Source organism: Microcaecilia unicolor, chromosome 1, assembly GCF_901765095.1.
Source record: "Microcaecilia unicolor chromosome 1, aMicUni1.1, whole genome shotgun sequence".
Taxonomy (NCBI): Eukaryota; Metazoa; Chordata; class Amphibia; order Gymnophiona; family Siphonopidae; genus Microcaecilia; species Microcaecilia unicolor.
In genome coordinates this window covers 496,068,972-496,096,500 of record NC_044031.1, presented here as the reverse complement: position 1 = coordinate 496,096,500, position 27,529 = coordinate 496,068,972, and the positions used below count along the sequence as shown (strand labels likewise).

General features: G+C 40.2%; 1 protein-coding gene across 2 annotated transcripts in view; it reads left to right on the top strand.

Annotated features, from left to right (window-relative positions):
- Nucleotides 1–27,329, top strand: part of SDR16C5 (short chain dehydrogenase/reductase family 16C member 5) — a 104,494-nt gene extending 77,165 nt beyond the window's left edge. For both annotated transcript variants that reach the window (XM_030214642.1, XM_030214631.1), the window contains 3 exons: nucleotides 8,760–8,904; nucleotides 15,498–15,623; nucleotides 26,686–27,329. In XM_030214642.1, the coding sequence (XP_030070502.1) occupies nucleotides 8,760–8,904; nucleotides 15,498–15,623; nucleotides 26,686–26,779 (365 nt within the window). In that variant the 3' untranslated portion in view covers nucleotides 26,780–27,329. The remainder of the gene's footprint in view (nucleotides 1–8,759; nucleotides 8,905–15,497; nucleotides 15,624–26,685) is intronic.
- The last annotated feature ends 200 nt before the right edge of the window (nucleotides 27,330–27,529 follow it).

Genomic DNA, 27,529 nt, shown 5'->3' with positions numbered 1-27,529 from the left:
TCATGCATCAGAATTCTGAACAGATTGAAAAGAGAGATGGCTAAGTGGGAGACCTGTGAGAAGCCAGTTGCAATATAAGCAAGAGGTGATGAGTGTGGATAAGGTTTCTGGTAGTGTGCTCGGAAAGGAAAGGACGAATTTTGGTGATATAGAGAAAGAAACAACAGATTTTAGCAGTCTGTTGAATATGTGCAGAGAAGGAGAGAGAGGAGTTGAAGGTGACCCCAAGGTTACGAGCTGATGAGACAGGGAGGATGAGTGTTATCCACAGAGATGGGGAAGAGGAGAGGTTGGTTTAGGGGGAAAGCTAAGAAGCTCAGTCTTGGTCATGTTTAGTTTCAGATGGTGGTGAGACATCCAGGCAGCAATGTCAGACAGGCAGGCTGATACTTTGGCCTGGATTCCTGCTGAGATTTCTGGTGTGGAGTGGTAGATCTGGAAATCATCAGAGTAAAGGTGATACTGAAAATCATGAGATGAGCTCAGAGTACCAAGGGAAGAAGTATAGATAGAGAAAAGAAGAGGTCCCAGGACAGATCCCAGAGGTACACCAACTGATAGTGGGATAGAAGTGAAGGAGGATTCACCAGAGTATATGCTAAAAGTACAATGGGAGAGATAAGAAGAAACACCAGAAAGAACAGAGCCCTTAAATCCAAGTGAGGACAGTGTATCAAGGAGTAGGCACTGATCAACAGTGTCAAAAGCAGCAGATCGGGAAGGATCAGGCTAGAATAGAGACCTTTGGATCTGGCCATGAACAGGTCATTGGAGACTTTAGCAAGCACTGTTTCAGTTGAATGAAGAGGGTGAAAGTCAGATTGAAGTGGATCAAAAATAACTTGAGATGAAAGAAAGCCAAGAAAACGGCGGTGAACAGCACATTCAAGTATCTTGGATAGGAAAGGGAGGAGGGAGATGGGGCGATAGTTGGAAGGACAGGTAGGGTCCAATGAAGGTTTTTTAAGGAGTGGTGTGACTATGGCATGTTTTGAAGGCATCAGGAACAGTTGCAGTGGAAAATGAAAGATTAAGGGGATGACAGTAGGAGAGAGAGTGTTAAGTAGATGGATGGGAATAGGATCAGAGGAACAGGTAGTTTAGAGGAGTTAAGAAAATGTGCAGTTTCCTCTTCAGTGATTTCAGAAAAGGAAGAAAAGAAAGCAGGGGTTGAAGGAGGGTTGAGAGAATAGACTAAGGGAAGGAGAAGTGGAGGTGACTTGGTTGAGAATTCAAGTTTGATTTTGTGAACCTTATCATGAAAGTTCTCAGCCAGAGTCAGGGGAGTTGGAGGTGAAGGCACTTTGAGGAGAGAGTTCAGTGTGGCAAAGAGACGTTGAGGGTTTGAGCTAAGAGAATTTAAACTCCTAGTTAAAAAAAAAAAAAAAAAAACTAAATCAGTGTAGTACTTTCTTACAAATTTCACTCAATCTGAGTAAAAGTATGTCATGATTGACCAAATCAAATGCACAAGATAGATCAAACTGAACCACCACAGCTTTCAGTCCCTGACTCAATAAAAGCAATAATAGGCGCTATCACAGTCTCGGTACTATAGTTTCTACAGAACCCAAACTGTGATGTGCAAGATGTTCTTATCAATTAATAATTATCTAACAACTGTGAAATATAGCCGTCCATGATTTTTGTAAATGTGTTTTGTTTTGTTGTTTAATTTTTTGTATATAGGAGAACATTGTCTTGTCTTCATTAACCATCCTCTCCACTTTTGGTCCGATATCATCAAAAGACTTTCTACAATGAACTACTTTAGCTACTTGTACATCTACAACAGTAGCAAGCTCTTGCACTTGAGAATAAAGTTGTTCCAACTGCCCAGTAAGGGCAGTACTGACCCTGTTGATTGCCAATGGGAACTGGGCTGCCAGTCTAATACAATTCATCACCGGCATTCACGCCAGATACTCCTGCGAGTTCCTCACCTTGAGTATTGCATTCAGTTCTGGTTGCTGTATCTCAAAGATATAGCAGAAAAGGTTCAAAGAAGAGTGACCAGAATGATAAAGGGAATGAAACTCCTTTCATATGAGTTAAGGCTAAAGAGTTTAAGTCTCTTCAGTATGGAAGAGAGACAGCTGAGGGGAAATACAATTGAAGTCTATAAAATCCTGAGTGGTGTAAACCGAGTAGAAGTGAATTGATTGTTACTCTTTCAGAAAGTACAATAAGGGAAACTCAATGAAGTTACATGGAAATACTTTTAAAACAAATAGGAGGAAATATTTTTTATTTCTGTCAATGAATAGTTAAGCTCTGGAACTCTTTGACGGACGATGCAGTAACAGCGGTTAGCGTATCTGGGCTTAAAGGTTTGGTCTATGGAAAAGTCCATAGTCTGCTATTGAGACAGATATGGGAAGCCACTGCTTGCCCTGGGATTGCTAGCATAGAATATTGCTACTATTTGGGTTTCTGCCAGGTAGGATTTGGCCACTGTTGGAAACAGGATACAGGGCTAGATGGATCATTAGTCTAACCCAGTATGTCTGCTATTATGTTCTTATGCAGCAGCATTTTCCTGTGCCACTGTCGAATCGGTGCCACCTAGGCAGAATTGCCAAAGAAGCACTGCTAAGTTTCATTATTTGTTTGTTTTGATTCCGACCTCTTTACATATAGGGAACCATCCAATGTGTTTATTCCACGAATTTGTGAATTTCGTCACCATTTTTTGTCTCCACCTCTCCCAGGAAGACATTCCAGTTATCTACCACTCTTTGTAAGGGGCAAAGGAATTTTCAGTTTGTCTTGCATAGAAAAAAGTAGAAGGCTTTTTTTGTTTGTTTTTTTTCTGTTTTTAAATGCTTCTGTCATTTGTGCATAAAAAAGATCAGACAGATTATGATGTCTGAAGACATTTTTTTTCTATAATGTAGGGGAATGAAAGGGTAGGGTGCACTTAAGAAGTTATATGGTCAGCTCATTAATAGATATTTTGTATTTACTACTACTACTACTATTAAACATTTCTATAGCGGTACTAGACTTACGCAACGTGGTATAGTAAATAAAGATGCACTAATAGGCCCTCATAATGTATTTAAGAATTCAGTTACTTGATGTCCTGCTGTTGGAGCTTAACATCATACATAATTAAGCTCTGGAATTTGTCTAAGAATGAGGTAAAAGCAGCATAGCTGAGCTTAAAACAGGTTTAGAAAGTCCATTGAGGTATACTTGGAAGAGGGGAGCAACCTAGGGGTAAGCAGCATGGAATCTAGCTATTTTGGGGGATCCTGCCAGGTACTTGTGACTCAGATTGGTCACTATCAGAAATGGGACACGAGGCTCAATGGACTTTTGGTTTGACCCAGTATGGCGATTCTTACATACTTAGTTATGTTAAGTTACTCCTTCATGGCAAGATGGTGGTGGTTTGAATCTTGTGCTGGGAACTCTGACTTTAAATGGTGAAACATAAGGGAAGGTCTAGGGTGTTTCCATCTGCACCTAGCCTGCCCTCCTTACCTGAGCTGATGGATTATTTTGTTGTTTGAGTGCCTACTGTGCCAACTCCCAAGATGAGGCAATTAGAAAGTATGTTAGGGAAAGAGGACCCAATGCCATCCACAGACAATGATACTACCTTAAATTCTAAGGACCAAAGGCAATCGTGTGGATTCTAAGTTGGAGTTTTCATTTGGTGAAACCAGCTTTTATATCCTTGGATTCAATGTGGACTGCAATAGATGGTCCTGGTAAGACACTTTTTGGGCAGTTAATCTCAATTATCTTAAGTTCCTCTCAAGTTCCCAAGTGTTAAATGCTAGTGTAAACTTCCATGCAGCAGATGTGATGCAGTGTAAAAAGATTAATGTTATCAAGCCTAAATTGGAGAAATTGCTTAATGAGGAGTGTCTTTAACCAGAAATTGGATAATAAGAACAACCTTTATTTTATAAACTTTCCTAAGATATCTTAAGATTTCTCTGAAGGAACTTTTTTTTTTTAAAAAAAGTATCATGTGTGGACTGCCGCACTCTGACTGGTCAACAAGTAGATGGGTAGATGAACTTGTCTCAGATTTCTTCTGGAGGTTTGGATTTATATGTATTTTTTGATACTTCAGTTGAATCAGTAGCGATGATGGTTACTTATTTGAGTTGTTTACCCTAGGGGTAAGTGATTCTAGCTTTGTAATGGGTTAAACAACATATAGTGACCTTGGACTCTATTTGGTCTGCACTGGTCTGTTTTAAGCATTCCATTACTAAATGCTCAGGTGAGATTGCTGCAAGGATGGACTTTCAGTTGAGATAACAAGAGTATAAACTGGTTCCCTGACTCAGAGGATGGAAAGTGTCACGTTTACTGCATTGTGAGGTGGGTTCTAGGGAAGTGAGGTGTTCTTGGTCCATGGGATGCATTGATGGACCAAGGTAAGCTTATAAGCTTTTGGTGATTTAATAAACATCAGTAAATTAGAATCCACAAAAACCAAGTGAAGCATGTTGAGGACCTGGTGCAATATTGCCCTCCAAAGTCACAACTTCACCAACACAATTTGTTACAGCCCCAAAAGAAAACATTTTCTCAAAGTTCCAAAAGAAAAAATAAAAGCTTGTCCAGGGTTGTAGCAGCTTGGCAGTTTTTAAAACTGTCCTTACTAGTGACCTCTTTCCACCCTTAAATCCAAGCAAGGCTGCATACTGCCACAGTCCTAGCAGGCAAAGTTCTTCTGCAAAACAACCATCACCAAAAACGGAAGTCTGTGGCTTGTAAACATTCCAGACAGTCTTCCTAGGGAATATGCTGTTCAAGACAGATTTTATTTCTTTTCTGCTTATGGTAATGTTGCTTATAGCCTAAATCTTCAAAATGCCAACTGTTTCTTTTCCAGCAGGTTCATATTTTCCTATGCAACACCAGAGCTCTAATAAATTCCTGTGACTGGCTCTGGACCCCGCCCCTCCCTCCTACGGTTCACAGTCGCTGTCCAGCAACTGCCCCAGCAAGGTGCAGGGAATTTAGCAGTCCTTTTCCATGCATTCTCAAAAAGAAAATGCCTTGCTTAGGACATGTCCATTTCCTCAAGAGATGCTCTCCTGCTCAGGGCCTTGCTGTGACGATGGGAAATACTCCAGCTTCTTTTCTGTCCTGGTGTTCCTGTTTATGGAGAGCTCAGGGGCATTTCCTGGAAGCAGTCAGTTGCTCAGGAGCGGAGACTATAGTTCTGGTATTGCCAAGGAAACTCTCTACTCTTCTCTCTCCTCTCCAGACACAGGTGCTTCTGTCAGTATTTTCTCCATGACTTGAGATGGGACTGAGACTCTCCACTCCCTCCACCAAGGGCAAGCAAGATTTTGTTTCTGTACTTTGGGAGGAGGACATGCTGTTCTGAGAGACAGCTTCTTAGGGTGAGCCTTGCTGGCAGGAAAAAACAAGGGCTGGCCCTGTCTGTCCCAAACGCTGCTGTACACTGTGACTGGAACATCATGTGCTGTGTTGGTAGTGCAAGATAGATTTATCTCCCATTGAAGTTTGGATATGGTTGAGAATAAATTGAGATCTTTTAAATTTGTGCTTCGTAGATTTTCCAAGGGTGTCATTGGAAACTCCTAGGCAGACCCTGAAGAAATTGAGGATTTTATTTTTAAATCATTTCCATAAAATGTCATTCTGCCTGTGGCTAAGAGGCAGATGCAGCAACCAAACGTAAAAAAATCAAAATCGTTAAAGTCCCTAACGATTTTAAAAAAACGAAGAATGCACCAAAAAAAAAAGTCACACATGCTCAGATCGGTATTCAAACGTACAATGTATCAAAGAATCACAATACACATCGGTAATCGGCCCCTAAATCATGTGCAGAGCAGCCAAGCGTTTTGCTGGCTGCTCTGCGCATGCTGCAAACGTAAAAACAAACAAAAAAAAAAGCCACAACACATACACGTGGCTACCCGGTCAGCAAAATCCAAAAACAAAGGATCGGGAGGGGGCAAGGGCGCTCATCAGGAGCGTCCTGTATGGACGGCCTTGCCCCCCCCCCCCCCACGCTGCTCCCCACTTTCCGCCGCTCCCCCCCCCCCCCCCCCCCGAAAAAGCAAAATGCTAGCTGGCTGCCCCGGTCCCCCTCCCTTCCTGTTCCTGTGTTCTGCAGAGCTAACTCCGCCTCCCGTCATTCTTCTGCCCCGTGCCCCCCCTGAGGTCGACTACGCTGCTCCCCCCCTCCGCCGAGACCCCTCTCCCTATTAACGACCCGAGCAGCGCCTCTCACCTCTTTCAGAAGCGCTGCACGGGCAGGAAGATCTATTGTGCTGGTTGTAGAGTCTCCATGACGTCTCTTCTTCCCTGGCCTAGGCCCCGCCTCCTTCTGATTTTTCCTGGCACAGAGCTGTCCTAACGAGAGGTCCAGACCTCTCGTTAGATTTCCTGCCTTTTTCCTGCGTAAAGGCAATCGGAAAAGGTTAGTGCATGTCGTTTCAATGGGGTTTTCACACTAATTGCTCATCTCCATTCCGTTTTCGTTAGCTGCTGGCTTCCTCGGTAAAAGCCCTTTGATGCATGCAACGGATCAAATTTTCCTCGTTGGAGGGTCATTAAAGGCTCATTTAGCTTTAGTGCATCTGCCTCTAAGTGTTTAGTCTTCTGCCAGTTTGAAAATGCTAAAATTAAATAATAGCCTAGACATATTGGCACTCCTGTAGAAATCTATGAAGGAAGAATTCAGTAAAGCTATTTGGTGATGGTTTGGGTTTTTGTTTTTGTAGCTTTCATGTTTGAGCAAGATAAAGTGAATTTTTAGTTTACGTGCAGAATGTTTGCCTTTTGGGGACAAAAGATATGGGTCTATCCTGATCTTAGCAAGATGACATAGGACAGGAGGAAAATTTCTGGATGTGGCCCAAGATGCAAGAGCATCTGGCATGAGTTTTCTTTTTCTAGATTTCCATGTAAATATCTTGTGATATGTGATACTCGAAGATATTATATATATTGTGAATGAGAGTACTGCATTCTTATTGAATAATCTATAAGCACACATTTTGGTAAGTTTCGAATTGTTTAATCTTGAAATGCTACCCTGGGTGTAGATCCCTACATCAGAGAATGGTATACACAAGTGTGAGAAAAATTAACTTTATTTTGAAAGTGCAGAAGTAAAACTGGGAAAATGGCCCCAAGAAGGGACGCTCTCAAGTGTCTGTCTAAAATTTTAACTATAGATCTGAAGGGATATTTGTTTCTTTCTTTGGAAACTAATTTTGCTGCTATTTCACCCTGAATTAGGTGCAGTGAAAACTGTTTTAAGCTAAGAATTATTGTGATAATATCCTGTAGGACATTTCCCATAAAACACGAGTGAAAACATCATTTGCAAAGAAATGACTGCTATCTAGTTATTTGTGGTGGTGTGCATAGGTGGTCAGTGAATCAGCTGTTTGGAGAGGCTAAAGTAAGCGGGGCTAGGTGAGGTTATGGGCATGTAGGGTAGGATATGGAGTGGAACAAAACAGCAAGTTAAAATCCTTGGACTGCGGGGCAACAGCTATGTCAGCAGTAAAAGGACAGTGGGGGGCCCTTTTGAAGACTGCAAGAAAGGAGTCAATCACTGTGTGGCTACTGCTTCCTGTGCTGATCCTGCAGGTTTATATCAGAGGAGGCGGGACCAGCACAGAAAACAGTAGCGGCAGGCAGAGAGCTGCAGTCCCACACGTCTTCTTGGCTTGTTTATAGCATGGGCCTTGCGGAGCTGCAACAGGAGGGAGGTAGGAAAATTGTGCTTCATTGCAGCAGTGGATGAGCGGGGATGGGGAAAGAAAGAAACCGGGTAATATAGGATAGATGAGGAGGAAGAGAGAAATGGGGTAAGACTGGATGGGGAGGGGAGAGACAGTGGGTTCAGCAGGCAGAGAAAGTTGTGTTTGGGGCCTCCCCAAGCCTCTAATACAGAGCACCTATGGTGATGTGCAAAAGACTTTTGAATGTTATATGCCCGAGTAGATTTGATTTTAACTTCAGAAATAAAATATCAAAGGGACCCTTTTACTAAAGCTTAGAACGCACTACCAGAAGTAGTGCACGTTAACACTGTGGTTCTATAAAGGTCTCCAAAAATTGTATGCACAAATTTAGGCATGTTCCTCATTTGTGCTAATAATTGGCTTTTTAACAATCAATTATTGGCAACAATTAGATTTAATTGGGACCAGTGCACATAACGCTAGGCGTGAGATCTGTGCCTAAATTACGCACAGCCCAAAAAATGGGGTGCAGAAATCGGAAGGTCACTGCCGTTTTGGGGCAGAATGGGGGCATGGCTTCAAGTTACATGCGTAAGTACAGAATAATAGAGCTCTGTGCGTAAATTTAGGCACAGGCATTTGCACCACGTTTTCATCAGTGCAAGTGGCCGTGCCTAAATTTACACGTGACTCTGTGCTTGAGCATGTATTTTATAAACCGCTCTGAACGTTAGGCACAGCTTATAGAATACCATTTGCGCCGATATTTTTCAGCACCAATTTTTAAGGGGCCATATATAGAATCTAGCCCTAAATGCATTGGTATAAAATAGGCTTCTTAGCATTTAGCACACATTTATTCCATTAGTGTGCGCTAAGTTTTAGTAAAAGGGCCCCAGAGATAGTTTTCTGCATTATACATGCAAATAATGTCTTTAAAAAAAAAGAGGGGGCAATCCAAACAAGGTGGGGCTTTAGTGCTCTGGTTTTGTTTCCAGCCTGCCCAAAGTAATTTTAAATGGGTTTCTCCCCCCCCCCCCCCTTCCTTTTCAGATTACTGTGCAAGTAAATTTGCAGCCGTTGGTTTTGCCGAGTCTCTTGCTCTAGAAATGCTGGCATTAGGGAAGAATGGCATTAAAACAACCATTGTTTGCCCTTATTTTATAAACACTGGAATGTTTGATGGCTGCACTACCAAGTAAGTAAGCCTTCTGATTAAAAGCTATGCATGGAAGAACATGATGCAAATTAATGTTGACATATATCCATACATTTTAGTGCTTCTGGAAGGGTCCCCCCCCCCCCCCCCCCCCCAATCATAAAGCAGAGACTTACCTCAGTGTTACAGAAGAATAGCCATTCTGGGTCAGTGTCCTTTTAATTGACATGTTTTTTATTTCTTCAAAGACAAGCAGGCATAATGTTCTCACATGGGTGATCTCATCCATGGCACCTGGTGCGGACACTGCCAAGTGCTCTGTCACTTCAAATCTTCAAGGCAGTACCGCCACCGCACATGCACAGGTTCCATCCTGCCCAATGCTTAAGCATGGGACCAGCAGCTTGTTGTTTTCTGCACAGCAGAGAGGTTGACTTTTTTTGTATTTTTTTAAATCTCCCCTCAGCGTGTCAAACTTTTACACTTTGGTGCCTTACCTTTTTATGGGACATTTTTCTTCATAGTCTTCTCTTTTCAATATTATTTAATAAGTCTTACATCTTTTTATTAATTACTTTTATTTTTGTTTTTTTGGTGTTTGGGGCCTCTGAGCCCTTCTCTTACCCAGGAAGCACTGACTCTTTTATTTATTTATTTATTTATTATATTTGTATCCCGCACTTTCCCACTAAAAGCAGGCTGAATGCGGCTTACATAGTAATAGGTAACACAGAATTTTGTTATGTAAAGTAGTAAGCAACTACTTGAGCTGCCCGGGCCATAGAGCCTTTTGATCTAGCATCGGCCGTTTTTTTCTTCATGTCGGTGATGGTGCTGATTGGCTTTAAGAAGTGTACTCGATGCAATAGGACTATATCAGGCACAGATCCCCATAATTTCAGTTCTTGGGTCCAGAGCATCAAGACATACAGTGTAATCTGTGCCTGCACATGCAAGCAAAAACACTTAAAGCACATAGAAAAACTTTTCAGTTCTGCAACATCTGCATTCACATCTGCTTGCCAGGGGATTTGGTACTTTACACAGAACCTGCATTGACATCGGGTGCACTGATGCAATATCGAGAAGATCCAGCATAGGACGCAATATCATGTTCCCGTAAGGACTCTGCATCCTCGTCATTGGTCCTGTGTGCATCAAGTGACCTGCAACTTTAAAAAGCTAAGAACAATCAACATCGCTTTCCCTCCAGACATTCTGCCCATACCTCCCCTCATCAACATCCTTGATGCATGGGAAGCATCCATACCGCAGTGACAGTTCTCCTCCTCCAACTCATCTCTCATCTGAAAGCCTTTGAGGCCTTTGAGATCTCAAACACCTGTACATGCTGTATCTCAGGCTGCATCCACGCCGCTTTCTTATCTGGTACAGACACCCACTCTTCATGAGGAAATTTGAGCTATGCTTTCAGGGCTAATGGATTTGCTTATAGAGTGCTTGCCCCAGCCTTAGTTTCAGCCTAGCCTGTCAATGCATCGAGGAGCCAGTTACAGGAGAGATCCTGCATGCTAGCCTGGCGTCAACATCACCAGATGAGCCTTCTCCAGCTTCAGAGGCTCATCTCCCTTGATGCACCTCAACGAAGAGCCAACACTCTACGCATCACTCTCTTCCCAGTACTTCACATGAACAGTACTTTGAAGAGTCAGATTCAGTCCTTCGCTGGGAGACAGATCAAGAACCACAGGACTTCTCAGCTGAGAAGTCTTATGGCATTCCATCTGATACCTCTCGGACACCTGAGAGAGACAGATCCTCTCCAGAGAATCTCTTTTCCCTGGCTTGTCCAAGAGGTGGCTCAAGCCATACCTTTTAAACTAGAAACAGAGGAATAGCCTCTGTCAGAATTTTTTGAGATTCTAGATTGATTTCCCTCCTAGAGGAGGAATCACTGTTCTAATTCATTCAATAATGAAGAATGCTTTGTTCAAAAACTGGGAGACTCCACTGACAATTCAGGTAGCCCAAAGATAAAATTGACATGATGTATAGGATACAAAAATTCACTGGATTTGAGAGAACACAACTACCCCACCATTCACTAATTGTGGAATCTGCTTTAAAACGCACTCATAGTGAAAGATTGTGCTTCTGCTCCTCTGGGCCAAGAAGCTAGAACGTTACTCTTTTGGCAGAACAAAAAACTTTTCAAGCTTCAATACTAAAAACTTTTCAAGCTTCAATGCTAACCAGTCGAATATTGGACTATCAGCTTTATTCTACAACTTATTTAAAATCTCTAATGCAGAGGACTTATCCTTGCAAAATTTCTTGCACCAAAAAAAAGTGGAGGAATTCCATAAACTTCACAGAAAGCTTCTTGACTGTCATAAATATCTAGCCAAACAGGCTTTTGATGCATTTGAGTCTGCACATATTTCTGCCTTAGCAGTAGCAATGTTACATATCTCTCCTGGCTCAGGGTCTCTGACCTCTAATGTGCTGTCCAGGACCTCCTAGCAGATGTCTCTTGTTGTGGAGAAAATTTGTTTGGAGACAGTCAAGGAAGTGGCTGATCTAATTTTAAAATATACAGACATTATTAAGACTTTATCCAGGCCATAATCTTCTGCTACTTCTTCTAGAAGACTTGCAGGAGGATATTGATGCTCAAATCACTACATGTCCAAGTGTTGTTACACTCCTACTTCTCCTAAGTTCTGTGCCCCAGTGCTCACATCCAAGACAGCAGCAGGGTCAGAAAACCCAGACACCATCTCAATCTAAACAACAACCTAACTTTTGATTCCTTCCTAGAGAGCATTGTCACTGTATAGTTGTCCATGCCAAGCCACCTACCTGTTGGGGGAAGGCTCACTCTTCCAACAGAGGTGACCTCTCATAACCTCTGACTGTTGGGTGCTACATACCATTCAGCGTGACTATGCTCTACGTTGGCAAAAAAGACCTGATCATCCACCAAAGAGCCTCATTTCAACTCCTTCCAAATTAAACCACTTCAGTCCCTCCTCCAGCAGAATGCAATAGAAACAGTTCCTCCACAGGGGTCGATGGTTCTATTCCAGATATTTTGTCATACCAGAAAAGATGGGGGGGAGGAGTACATCCAATTCTAGATCAAATTTTGCATGGTATCCTTGGGGTCACTACTTCCCATGATACAACTCAACTAGATCTCAGAGGCATACACAGACATACCTATTCTCCCTACATACAAAGTTCCTCCACTTTTGCTCTGGAACTCTGCACTGTCAATACAAGGTCTTACCATTTGGCTTGACCTCGGCAGCTCAAGTATTCATGAAGTGCTTGATAATAGTAGCAGCAACACTTCACAAATGGGGTGTACACATCTTCCCCTACTTAGACTGGCTAATCAAGGAACCGTCCTGAGGATTGGCAAGTGCCTCCATTCACTCCACCATATGGCTCTTAGAAAAACTCAGATTTGTGGTCAGTTACCCCAAATCACATCTTCAGCCAGTTCAGACCTTAGGAGCTCTGATTGATAACTACTCAGGATAGAGCCTGCCTTCCTCAACCAAGGGCAAACAACATATTGAATCTCGCCACTTAGGTGTTCAACTCCTCCCTAGTATCTGCACGACAGATGCCTCTGCCTGCTGGGTTCCAGGGCTTCAACAGTCCATGTAACGCCATTAGCTCATCTTCACTTCCAGATTCCTCAGTGGACACTTACCTCTCGGTGGTCCCAAGCCCATGGGATTACAATCAGCTCGCTTGCTCATCACTCCACAACTACGCTACTCCCTATACTGGTGGATGATGTCTCAAAATCCTACCCTGAGATTTCAATTCCAACTCCTTCCACATCACAAAGTCCTCACAACAGATGCCTCCATGTCAGGCAGGGAAGCACACCTAGACAGTCTCCACACACAAGTTTCTTGGTCTCGACATATCAACCTTCTGGACTTGCGAGCTGTGTGACATGCTCTCAGAAACATTCTTACTCAGGTAATACTAGTTCGCACGGACAATCCGGTAGCGATGTATTACCTGAACAAACAGGAAGGAACAGGTTCTTACCATCTTTGTCACAAAGTAATCCAGATATGGACTTGGGCAGCTTCTTGAAACATCTTCATCAGAGCTGTTTACTTAGCTGGCAAACAGAATGCAATAGCAGACAACCTGAGAAAGGTCCTTCAACCTCCCAAATGGCCCCTCAACACCTCTGTGGTTCATGGAGTATTCCAGCAGTGGGGGACCCCAGCAGTAGACCTCTTTGTTTCTCCTTAGAACAACCAGCTTCCCCACTTTTGTTCCCATCTGTATGATCCCAACCATAGAGCTCCAGAAACCTACTTAGTTTTACTGGGGAACAGGCCACCCATATGCTTTTTTCCCCACTACCTCTCATAGGGAAAACTCTTCTCAAACTGCATTGAGTCCAGGGGACCATGATTCTAATAGCTCCCAACTGGCCACATCAAATTTGGTTCTGTCTTCTAGAATTATCATCCAAGGAACCATTGAAGTTTTGGATCCTTTTCCAACTCTAATAGCATAAAACGAAGGGTCCCTCCTTCATCTAGACCCTCACTTTCTAGCCCTGGTAATTTGGTTCATGATTACATAGATTACATTCCTTAAACATTCCTGATGCAGTTTCTAGAATATTCTTGGCCACTAGGAAACCACCTACACGCAAATGTTGCTGCTTTAAAGTGGAAAACATTTTCTCTCTGGTGTGCAGCCAGAGCACTCAAGCCTACTACAAGCTCTCTACCCTTGTGGAGTACCTCCTCCACATCTTGGATTCTGGTCTCAAAACTAGCTATCCGTGAATGAAATTTTATAATGAAAATCGCTATCTGTGCTTTTCATTCTAAAGTTGAAAATAAACCAGTTTCAGTTCATCCCTTAATAGTTAGTTAGATTCATGAATGTTTTTCATACCAAACCTCCTATACAACTGCCTTCAGTGGCGTGCGATCTGAATATCATCCTAACAGCTCTTGTGAAACCTCCATTTGAACTGTTTCATTCTTGTTCTTCTCTAAATTTCTCACATATAAGGTAGTGTTCTTAATAGCTCTTACTTCTGCCAGAAGAGTCAGTGAGATTCAAGCCCTTGTGGTACAATGTCCTTATACCAGGTTCTACCACAACAAGGTTGTACTCCGAACCCACCCCAAATTCTTTCCTAAAGTTGTATTGGAGTTCCATCTCAATGAGTCAGTTGCACTACTTGTCGTCTCCCCTAAACTACACTGTAATCCTGGAGAGGCAGCACTGTGTACCGTGGACTACAAGCATGCTCTAGCAAACTATCTAGAGTGTATAAAACTTCATTGGAGATCCTCCCAGCTTTTTGTCCTTCGACCCTAACAGACTGGGGATAGTAAACATACCAACTCAACTTGGCTTACTGACTGTATCTCCTATATGTATATGCTCAGGCTCGGCTGGCCCTTCCTGGCCGGGTCATCGTTCACAATGTGAGAGCCATGGCAGATTCAGTAGCCCATTTCTGCTCTGCAAGGTGGCTACATGGTCTTCTGTCCATACCTGGAGCAGCATTCTTTGCGGGATAGCCAGTTTGGACAAACAGTTCTGCAGAATCTTTTTACTACTTAAAAGCTAATGCTACCCTCTGGTACATTTTTTCCACCAGGCTCAGAATCTCTTTATTTGCAGAAACTGATTTATATTATGAGCCTGGTAGCCACTGAGTCCCTCATGCGAGAATATTATGCCTGCTTGTCCTCAAAGAAAGCTGAATTATTAACCTGTAGCAAGTGTTCTCCGAGGACAGCAAGCATATATTCTGACATCCCTCCTGCCTCCCCTTGGAGTTGCCAACTTAGCTTTAGTACTGTACTGCTGGTCCCACACTTGAGTGTTGGGTGGGAAGGCACCCACTGTCTCAAAGATTTAAAGCGACATTGTACTCGGTAGTGTCTGCACTGGGCTCCGCGGATGACATCACCCGCATGTGAGAATATATGCCTGCTGTCCTCGGAGAACACTTGCTGCAGGTAAGTAACAGGTTTTCTCCAGCCTCTTTATTTTATAATTTAATGTTAGATTTTCTTTTAGGTTTACAAAACCATTAGATACACACCAAAAAAAAACTAGGTCATGCAAACACAAAAGAAATTGCTTACAGCTGCAAGAAATGAAAATGACAAAAAATTCTATAACTAAAAACATGTTGGGCATAGGGATGCAGTGGTAGAGAGAGGGAGGAATATTACGCATGATGGTGTAGGTGAGGAAAGGAGAGATGTTGGACCAGGGGCACAAGGGAGGAGGAGAGAGAGAGATTGGACAAGGGATGAGAGTGAGGGATACATACACAGGAGGTGGAGAGGGAGATGTTAGATCCAGGAGCAGAAGGGAGTGATGGAAAGATGCTGGACAATGGGAGTGAGGGAAGAGAGGGAGGATGCTGGACTATGAGGGAGAGGGCAGAAGGGAAGAGAGAATGTACAGGGAGATGAGAGGCATATGAATTAAAAGCAGAATGGCAGTAGCAACACATGAACTAAAGGTAGTGGCAGCACTCAGGCTGTGAATGTCACCTGCCTCTTTTGTGTTGATACAGTAAATCTTTGAATTACAGAATATCAACATTTAAGCATTTGTGGTTTTTAGCAATTTGTGTTTTCATTCTTTAGGTGGCCAAATCTTATGCCTATTTTGAAGAGCGATTATGCAGCCAAGAAGATCATGGATGCTATTCTTAAAGAACAGGTGTTTTTGGTGATGCCCCGTAGCCTGTATTTTGTATTCGCTTTCAAGAAGTAAGTACATATGAGTCCAGGTTTTTGCCATTTGAACGTTTGCAGTCTATGATGATCTATCTCTTCGGCTTTCCCTTCCAAGACGTCCTCTTGCTTTTGTTGCTTTATTTATTTTATTTATTTATTTGCTGCATTTGTATCCCACATTTTCCCACCTATTTGCAGGCTCAATGTGACTTACAATATGTTACAACAACACTCACATTAATGGAATAAGAATTTTCAGAATATAGATACAGATAAGGTGCATAAGAATATCATGGCAATCATATTAACGGAATAAGAATTTTAGAATCGTTACAAATAAGATGCATAAGAATATCGTGTAGGATTAGAAGTGTATAAATAGGTAAAACATAGCATAATGATATCAGGACAAGATATAATATTCAGTGATGAGGATGTAATTAAAATAAACAAGTTAGAAGAGTTCCATAATAGTTGTATCTGGTGTAATTTAGGAGTCAGATCGTTATGGGAGATCATTTTTGTACGTCTTTTTGAACAAGTAAGTCTTCAGTCATTTTCGGAAGGTTGTCAAGTCATGTGTTGTTTCTATGGCGATCGGTAATTCATTCCATAGTTGTGTGCAGATGTATGAGAAGCTAGATGTATGTATAGATTTGTATTTAAGTCCTCTGCAGTTGGGATAATGGAGGCTTAAGAAAGTACGTGATGAACTTTTGTTGTTTCTCTCAGGTAAGTCTATTAGGTCTGACATGTAAGATGGGGCATCTCCATAAATAATTTTATGATCCAAGGTGCAAATTTTGAATGCAATCCTATCCTTCAGTGGGATCCAATGCAACTTCTCTCTAAGGGGTCTGGCACTTTCATATTTCGCCTTTCTGAATATCAATCTGGCTACGGTGTTCTGGGCAGTCTGGAGTTTCTTAATGGTTTGTGCTTTGCATTCCGCATATAAGGAATTACAATAGTCCAAATGGCTCAATACCAATGATTGCACTAATTTGCGGAATGTCTCCCTTTGGAAGAAAGGTTTTATTCTTCTAAGCCTCCACATTGCATAGAACATTTTCTTTATAACATTTTTCACATGGCTATCTAGATTAAGATTTCGATCAATTGTTATGCCTAGGAGTTTCAGGGTGTCCGCAACAGGAAGAGTGTGGTTTGATGTATTTATGTTGGTATAGCTGATTTTATTGTATTGCGATGATAGTATAAGGCATTGTGTCTTTTCTGCATTAAGCTTTAGTTGGAATGCATCCGCCCATGAGTTCATAATTTGGAAGCTGCAATTAATTTTATCTGCAATATCTGATCGTTTTTGAACGAAATATATATCGTCACATCATCAGCATAAATATATGGGTTTAGGTCTTGGTTGGATAGTGCTTTGGCCAATGGTAACACTATTAGGTTAAAGAGAATCGGTGAAAGCGGAGATCCTTGAGGCACACCACATTCAGGTATCCATAGCGATGATATGATCGATTTAGATATTACCCGGTATGTTCTTGCCATTAGGAAACTATGAAACCAATTCAGTACATTTCCTCCAATACCAAACTATTCTAGAATGTTTAATAGAATGCCATGGTTAACCATGTCAAACGCGCTGGACATGTCGAATTGTAAATGAAGAACATTATTACCTGTTGCAATAATTTGTTTGAATTTGGCCATGAGTGTTATAAGAACTGTTTTGGTGCTGTGATTAGCACGGAATCCAGATTGGGATGCGTGTAATACTGAGAAATTGCTCAAGTAGTTGGTAAGTTGTTTAGTTACCAGACTTTCCATTAATTTAATTACCAGAGGGATGGATGCCACTGGACGATAGTTAGTTATATCATTTAGTTTTTTCTTCTGGTCTTTGGGAATTGGTGTGAGTAGGATATTGCCTTTATCCGTAGGAAAGGATCCATGTTGACGCATGTGATTTAGGTAGGAGGTGAGATCTGCTATGAAACGCTGGGGGGGCAGATTTTATTAGGTAGCTGGGGCATGCATCCAGTTTACAGTGGGATTTGGTGAATTTGTTAATCACTTGGCCGACAGTATCTTCCGTTAGTAAATAAAAATTTGTCCATATTCGGTCTGCTGGCTAAGCAGTTGATGAATTTTACATGGTGGAGTTAATTGGTAAGGTGGATCTTAGTTTGATTATTTTCTCATTAAAGTAAGTAGCTAGATCATCTGCTGATGGGGTATCCATATTAGTTAAGGTGACTGGGCTGGTGTGGTGTCTAGAAGATTATGTACAAATTGGAATAATTTGTGTAAGTCTTTATAGTTTTGCTCTATTTTGGAATTGTAGTATGACCTTTTAGATTGTCTGATTGTATATTTATATTTTCTTAACATTAGTTTCCATGCGGTGAATGTTTGTTTGTCTTTCTTTTTATTCCATACACGTTCAAGTCTCCTTGTTTGGGTTTTTAGTTTTTTCAGATCGTCGTTAAACCAAGGGAGTTAATTATTGCTTCGCGATGTTCTTGTTTGTATTGGTGCTATTGTATCAAGTATGTTCTTGCATCTCATGTCCCAATTTAAAAGGTATTGATTGGAATCTATTTGTACTGACCATTCATTCATGTAAAACTGTTGCCAGAATAATGCCGGATCGATATGACCTCTTGTGGTGAAATGTTTTCGTTCTTGTTTCTGGATTAAATTTTTTATCCTCCATTGCATGGATATCTTTAGTTTGAAATGGTCTGACCAAGGTACTTGTGTCCAATTTATCTGTTATTGTAAGGATTTGATCAGAAGAGAATTTGTGTGTGATGAGGTCAAGCGCATGACCTTTGATATGAGTTGTTTGAGTATTTATCCAATTGAAGTCCCAAAGTTGGAAAAAATCTTTGCATTCTTGTGTGTTCTTTGCATTGTAGTCTTCTAGATGCAAATTTATGTCTCCTAGTATGAGCAGATTAGAATTAGATACGCAAGCATTTGAGATGAAGTCCATAAGATTTTGTTGATATTCTTGCCAGTTTCCTGGAGGTCTTTAAAACAGAATAATGTTTAGATGGTTGAAGTGTTACATTTTCCCAGACTTTTTAAAGTGTACTTTGTATAGTCCAGCTGGATGCAAGATCTGAGGCAATATGGCTTCACCAAAGAGAGGTCATGCCAAAAAAAATTTCCTGACTGAGGTACAAAAGAACTGGATCAAAGATATGTGCTGAATATGGTCTGCTTAGATACTGTTCCTCATAGGAGATTCTTTAATCAACTAGCTTGAGGATGGGATCAAAAGTAGTTAATTGTATCTGAAGTTGGTTGACTTAACAGGTCAACATAGGGTGGTGGTAAATGAATTTGCTCTGAAGAAACAAAGGTGACTAGTGGCGTGCCTCAGGGATCCATCTTGGGTCCAATTCTGTTCAGTATTTTTTTTTTGTGAATGATATTGCTGAATAGTTAAAAGAATATTGCTGTATAGTTAAAAGGAATGATATTGCTGATTAGTTAACAAACATTAACAATAGGGTGGACACCTTGGAAGGAGTGGAAAGCATGAAAATTGAACTACAAAAAATAGAAGCATGGGCAAATGTTTGACAGTTAAGCTTAAATGTGAAGAAGTGTAGTGATGTATTTGGGGTGCAGAAATACAAAAGAAAGACCTTTGGGTGATTGTCTGTTTCACCACCTTGAAATCCTCAGTGTGATAAAGCGGTGCCCAAGACCAGAAGGATGCTAGACTCCATAGAGAGATATAACCAGCAGAAAGAAAGAGGTGATAATGCTGCTGTACAAGTCTTTGTTGAGGCTGCACTTGGAGGACTATGTTCAGTTTTGGAGTCTGTATCTTGCCAGTGACACAGGACTTGAAAGTGGTTCAAAGGAAAGTGACCAAAATGGTATGGGGTCTCCACCAGAAGATGTATCAGAAGAAATTTGAAACTATAATATGTATACCCTGAAGGAGAAAAGAGCTAGGGGACATATGATAGACTCCTTCCCTTCCTCCTCTTCCCTCCCCCTCCCCCACCCCCCATGCACACTCATCAAGGCATAAACTGCTTAAGTGGGACGAGGTTGCCAGTACCTCACCTGGCCATCCCAAGGCAATGGAGGGTTAAGTGGTTTTCCGAAGGCCACAAGGAGCTGCTGTGGAATTTGAACTGGGCCCTCCGGTTCTCAGCCTAATGGCTAGAGCAGTGAACTGAGAACTGGAGGGGTGTTCAAATGAACAAACAAATCTTTTTTTCCAAAAATAGACATTAAAACTAGAGGACATGAAATGAAGCTGGAAGTGGGGGGAACCAAAAAGCAACATTAGGATATATACAGAGAATTCTTATATGGGAAGAGGAAGAGGATGGAATAAAAGTATAAATTATTTCTAGTAAGTATAGTAAATCTATAAATGATTCACACAAAAGAAAAAAAAAGAGAGCAATCAGGGGTAACCTGCACAGATTGGCAGATTGGATAAACCATGGTGATTTCTATCTGCATCATTTACTGGGGTCCTTTTACTAAGGTGCGCTGAAAAATGGCCTCAGTAGTGTAGACGTGTGTGTTGGGTGCGTGCAGAATTATTTTTCAGCACACCTGTAAAAAATGCCTTTTTAAATTTTGCCGACAATGGGCGTGCGGCAAAATGAAAATTGCCGTCCGTCCATTTTGGGTCTGAGACCTTACTGCCGGCCATTGACCTAGCAGTAAAGTCTCATGTGGTAACCAGACAGTAATGACTTACGCACATCAAATGCCACTTGGGCATGCGTCCAATACGCGCATCCGAAAATAAAAATTATTTTTTGGGCATACGTATTCGATATGTGCCAAAAATGAAATTACCACAAGAGCCATGCGGTAGCCAGACAGTAACTCCATTTTTGTGCAGGTTGGCCGCACTTAACTTACGCAGCTTAATAAAAGGGCCCCTATGTTTTATTCTCCCATTCATACTCCGACCAGACTTTCATTCTGAGTTCCTGAAAAGCCTTCTGTAAGGGATTTAACCTCTACAGTCTCTCTTGCATAACCACTATATCAGCAGTTTCTAGAGTATGGTCAAATACTGCCAGAGTTTCCAGGTCACCTGTTTCAAGCATACAAGCTACCAATAGATGGTCTAATCTTGCATAAATCTTATGTGGATTTGAATTAAAAATTAGACCAAGAACCTAACAAATCTCTTTCATCAGAGATGACTCCTCTTTTTCCTCACTACCTTTCCTATATGCTAGGATTACAATCGATCTTTGCATTCGCAGTGGTATTAGGATCCCCCCACTAGTATCATTTGATAGTGCATTACCAGTTTCATCATTTAAGAGAAGAGCTTAAAGCTGTATACATTGGGTGCATACAGGTGCTAATGCTGCCCTTAACTTTCCACCACTAATACAAACCTACCTTCTGAATCTTAAAGCACTTTTCTCACCCCTGTTTTAACCACAGTCCTCAAGGGCCATGACCCAGTTGGATTTTCAGGATTTCCATAATGAATATGTGTAAAATTGATTTGCATGTACTGCTTCCATTATATGCAAATAGACCTCATGTGTATTCATTGTGGAAATCTTAAAAGCCCAACTGGGTTATGGCCCTCAGACTGTGGTTGCCCACCCTTCTTTTAAAGGATTGAAATGGGAGCCCCATCACCCTATAATGGGAGCCACCCCATATTGCCTCCCATTATAGGCTAAATAATATAATTCTCCTCCCACAAACCCACTGCTTATTTCTAGGATACTACCAAGCAAATGTGGACCTTCACTCTGTCGAGTGTCAAAAATTCCAAACAAAAAATACACAAACTATACGAATACAAAGACGATGCCCGTGGAGGCTAGATGATTATTGAGTAGTGAGATGGAGTCTCATATGTTCGACACGAGAATGTTTTTTCACTCAATAGGTGATATCTTACTCGTGTTCATCATTTAATCATAGACTCTACCTCCACCATCCCATTTACATCTTTAATTCTTAGCTGCTGATCAATATAACGCTCTAAACATTATAAAAGAAAACCACACCACTTATCTTAGGCTAATTGGTGCACTCTTAGACCCCCAATTAGCCTAAGATAAGTGATGTGGTTTTTTGATAATGTTTAGAGCGTTATATTGATCAGCAGCTATGAATTAAAGATGTAAATGGGATGGTGGAGGTAGAGTCTATGATTAAATGATGAACACGAGTAAGATATCACCTATTGAGTGAAAAAACATTCTCGTGTCGAACATATGAGACTCCATCTCACTACTCAATAATCATCTAGCCTCCACTGGCATCGTCTTTGTATTCGTATAATTTGTGTATTTTTTGTTTGGTATTTCTAGGATAAGCAGCATATAATCTGTTTTACTTGGGATCTTGCCAGTCTGTTTGAATTGGATTGACCACTGTTGGAAATAGGATACTGGGCTTGATCGACCTTCGGTTTGTTCCAGTATGATGTCAAGCATTTTGTGGATTGAAGTCTCTGCACACCAAAACAGAAGCCATCAATCTGTTGAAAAGAGCACAGATGTTAGTGGAGACAAACTTCGAGGCTCCACAAGATCGCTGATAACAGCACCCCCCTCAGAAGACCATGCTAAAAATTTGAAGAACCTAAACTGGAACATTGACACACCTCCACTACATGCAGCCTCAGCTTAAGTTGGGTCCTGAAGAGGGACACTTTCAGTTTCCAGGCCCCCACTCAAGAGAAACCGTACACCCAACAAGGCATCTTGTCTACAGTGAGCAGGTTATATTCACCCATTGGGATTTGTGTTGCCAGTCACTGTTCAAGGAAGATCCTTACTACATGAACTCTTTCATCAAGCTCAAATGAAGATTGTTATATAGCAGACTTATCACCCACCAGCTCCCTCAATTTCATATTAAAGGCAAGATACAGATAAAGAAGCTGATAACAGGAAATTAAAAAAAAAATGTAAAAATAGAAATAATCTAAAACAAGCTATATTACTTAAGTAATCTAAAAATTGTGTAAAAAAATCAAAATAAGTTTTTTAAAGTTTATGAAAAGTATAATAATATTTCAGCAAACATATTTATAAAGAAAGGTTGTTCCATAAAAGAACTGCCAAAAACACGAAAGAGAAAATAAAGCCTTGAATCTAACAGATCTGATCATTGGAACAACTAGAAGCAGTTGGTTACAACTCCTTGTGATCACAGTAGAAGGTGAAATATTGAATAGATGACATTCTCTGGACAGTTACCTTCCAGAATTTTAAAAACAAGATATATGACCTTGAAACGAACCCTGGCCTGTACCAGCAACCAATGCAACTCCCCCAATAAGTGAATCACATGGTTGCTAAGGGATTAACAAAAGATAACTCTAGCAGCTGAATTTTGAGTTAGTTGGGATGCCCCGTTACCACAAAAAAAAGACAAGAATGTAAATCATGAAGATGCATCTTTAAAAAAAACTCTTAACTCCATGTCCTGCATATGTATGGTTCTATGTCCCTCGCGAACACACTTGCCCCAGGGAGACAACCTTCTGAATTCTTTACTACAAACTGTGTGCAAGGTTATACTGCCTGGATATTAGAGCATGTGTACGTTCTAAGAGGAACACTATAAAGTACAATCTCAGTTATCCGACCTTTGCTAATCTGACCATCTGTCATATCCAGCAGACCCCCCAATGACATTGTCTCTTTCCATTTTCTGGCGAAGCACAAAGGGAAGTTCTATACCCGAGACAAGTTTTTCAGACCTGGGACCCTGCTTTTACAGCAAAACAGCACCATTGTGACCAGGGACCCTGCTTTTACAGCTTTGTTTATGCATTGTTTGAGGGGTTACCATTGTTTACTTTATTATCTTTTCACTTATCAGTCAATGGGCCGGTCCCGGTTATGTCAGATAATCACCTCTATTTAAATAAAGACCATTATTCTATAAAAATATTATTTTTGTATTGTATTTTATCATATATTTATCTCATGATGGGAAAGGTGCTCAGTGTCAGTATCTTTCTCCTGCCAAGGGATAAAGTTACGATAATGCCATCATAGTACTGGGACTATTGATGATAACCGTCCATGTGAATAAGAAGTGATCACTTATCTTTGTCAGTGGTCTGTCAGGGTGCTGTTCTCCATATCATCTTTCAAACTCTTTGACAGAATTCAAACCCACACTCTATCCATCCAAATATGATTTTCCAAATGTTCAAAGTTTTGCTTGACATGAGGCCATGTTTCACTTTCTAGCATCATCAGGAGACAGACTACAATGGATAAAAAAATCATTTTTAATGATTGTTCTGACAGTGGCTTTACATCCAAATTCTTACTTCTATTACCTAAACATGTTAATTCTCAAACCTGGTGAATTAGCGGGGCTAGAGAGGGCTTTCCACAATACTAAGTACTCCATCGATTTATATTCCAAAAAATGTTGACACATACGCTATGTGCATACTCCTTTTAAACTACTCAAGCTGACATAATTGATGACAATTGTCTGCACCTCTTTATGTGCTCAGCCGTTCTACTTATTGAGTCCATTGGGATATACTGTGATCCACATATAAACAAACCACTGCTCTTTTTGAGCCAAAATTAACCGGCACATCTCCTCTTCATTTCAAACTCACTTGGAGTAAAATCGCAAATCATTAACTTGATTAGCTTGCTGCCAGTGTTGCACTAATGGAGTTTCTCAGTGGTTTAAACAGAGATTACTCAAATGTTCCGCTATGCGTTGCTTTAATCTTCCACTTTGTTTGTTCTATATACCATAGCTGACAAGGGCATTTTATGGCATACACCGCTTTTTGGAAGTTGCAATCCATATACGAACGCAACTCAAATAACTTTCTCATTTGTAGGATCTATAACTTTTGACATAGTAATAGCTTACTGACAATATATACATCGATTTCGCTTAATGTCCTTTGAGGAGTTCTTGATGCTCCACTTCAAAATCCCTGTGGAGTGATATCTCCCCTAAATTGTGGGTGTAACCTCAAGATAGACCAATATTTAAAAATCGCTTTCCTAATATAATTTGCTTGCTGAGAATAAGGTAACACAGAAGTAATTTTCTGTGTATTTTCTCTGAGGCTTATTCAACGCCAGCATCTGTGCACATTAGAAGCCCTCTTAAAAGCCTATTGGAGAACATTTTATTGGCTATCTCTGTTTGTCTATACTGCATTTGTGTAGACTATGTGGTTAAGTGTTTCCAAATTAGTACACGATCTCTTCAAATGCAAAAATTGGACAACTGGTATGCTATCTCATAATTTTTTTGGATGATAACTTTGATCATGAAGAATACTGTTGCAGTCCATAGGTTTCTGTTATACTGAAGATATAAAAGTCCCCTGTGCATATTGAATATGTATATCCAAAAAGACCACCTCATGGTGGTCAATATGAGAATTGAAAGATATATTGGGATCACAATCATTTTAAATAATTCAGAAACAGCAAGGCCATATCTCCTAACCATATGAGGAAAACTCATCTCTGTTTTCATGTGATATCCACTTAATTAGTGATATACAAATGTTTCTTCAAAATTTGCCATGTACAAGCAAGCTATAGTGGGGGCTACTTTTGCTCCCATCACTACTCCCTTTACCTGTAGAAAACATTTGTTACTAAACAAAAAAATTCCTTTTAATAACCAAATCTGATAATCTACTCAAGAACCTCACCTGCTCTAAAGATAATTCCAACTGTTGTAAACATATTTCTAAAAGATCTAATGCTCCCTGTTGTGGAACATTTGTATAGAGGGCATTAACATTTAGAGTAATAAGAATCATAGGTTGCTCATTTGGTAAACTTAACTGGTCCAAATATTGTATTAAATGAGCTGAACCTGTAACATAAGATACTGTTCGTGTGACCAAGGGCTGAAGGTAGAAGTCTAAGTACTGAGAATAGTTCAAACAAAGAATTTTTTCTGGATACAATAGCTTCTCCCTGGTGGATCCACTAAAGATTTATGAATTTTTGGAATAAAATATAGGTGTAAACTGGATGTTGCCTAAAATATATTTATATTCCTTACTGGATGATATTCCATGATTTTGTTAGCCTCTGATTAAAATATCAAAGATTAATTGTTGGAAACTAATAGTTGGATTCTCAGGTAACTTGATAAAATTGTTCATCAGATAGTTGCCTCATAGCCTCACTTGTATATTTATCCCTATCTTGTACTGCTACTACCCTTCCTCGCTTATCTGCTTTCATAACTATTGACTCCTCTTCCTGTAAATCCTTTAAGGCTCAATGCTGAGATTTAGTACAAAGTGAAATAAATAGGGGTTTCTGCCTTCAAAACCCCTATTATTTTCTAACCTAATTGGTACTAATTGTTGAAACATATCAAGCACTGAATCTACTGGTCCTGGCAGACACCAAGTAGATGATGATTTAAATAAACAAAATACTCATAATGATTGGCCTCACTGTTGTTGTCCTCAAATTTCCAAAATATTTTTGTAAATGCAATTTCCTAAGAAATTTATATAAATAAACCCTAGTAAGGTATGGATCATATCTATGAATGAGCACAAATGATAATCCCATTTGTAGCACCGAAATCTGCTAGCTTAAATTCTTAGATGACAATTTAAATACTACTATTAAGTTACTAAATCAAAGACGTGCAATTCTAGCTAAAACTGAGGCATTTTCCTCCAATAAAGAGAAATCTAATAGATTACATGGACTGAATGTTGATTTACTTATGGGAAGAAGTGTATTATTCCACTGTTAGATCAGTTAGGTGTTTGCTGTAATTTGAAGTGGCAACAGTTCTCCATTTTGGAACATTAAACATTAGCATATGGCCATTAATTTAAAAAATGAAAAATCGACCGTTTTACTGCTTCGGTAGAAAGTGACTTTAGCATGTGGAACAAGGGTATGCTAAGGCCACTTTTTTTCCCCCATACCTTTGTGAAAGGGCCCCCTAATTTTTAGTATTAGGGTTGTTTTATTTATGTTGGTTAAAAACTGAAATCCGAAGCCATAATTATAACAGCTATACTGAGTCGCAAGTATTCTCAGTACAGAGTTCTGATCTTTAAGCCAAGATGGTGAAAATCTGTCTTAACTCTGTTCTTGTTTTTCCACAGTCTAATGTCAGTGAAACTAGGAGTGCTTCTTGGAGATTACTTCGGTGCATTCCATTTCATGGATCACTTCAAAGGTCGTGTGAAAAAGGATTGAAGCAGTGGCAAAACGAAGATGGGGCAATGATGCTTTCATCTGGATATTCCAATAGCATAAATTTTCTCTTAGAATTTTCTGGATAACATTGTTCCAGCAAAGAAAAGCCAAGACTCCTACAATACATAATGTATTTTTGATATTCTATAATAAGTTGCCCCTTTTCATTGTTCATGGCTATAGACACATTAAATGTTATCAGTAAACCTTGCAAATTAATTATGGAAATATCATTTCTTGAAACAATGTACCAGTTTAAATACAGTTTTTGGCTGTTTATTTTCATATATAATGTTGCTAACTTCATATACAAATGCTATGGACATAAAATATTTCAATATATGTTAAACATCCTAAAATGTTTGCTTTTCATACTATCTTGTGGGCAACTTTAGTAGATTACAAAGATTTAGTAAACTGGAAGAGCTTTAAAGGAATGATGTGACAGAAATCTAATATATACTGTGACTTATAGTTACTGCACTTCAAACGATAAACCTTTTTTGTATAATTAAGATTTAATACAAAATAAATAAACAAATTGTTTTTAGTTGTTCTTTTTTTCTTTGCTTTTAACTGAAACCCCGCATTACCTTAATTGCTTTGTATTCTGGTCTTTGTATTCTTATTGAAAGCCTCTGTAGAGCTATTTGTGCTAGAATGTGACCTCCAAAACAGTGGTGATATGTAAATTTGAGAGTGTGGATATCATGTACTTGGATGAATATTTGAAGATGTAAAGTTCAGCAT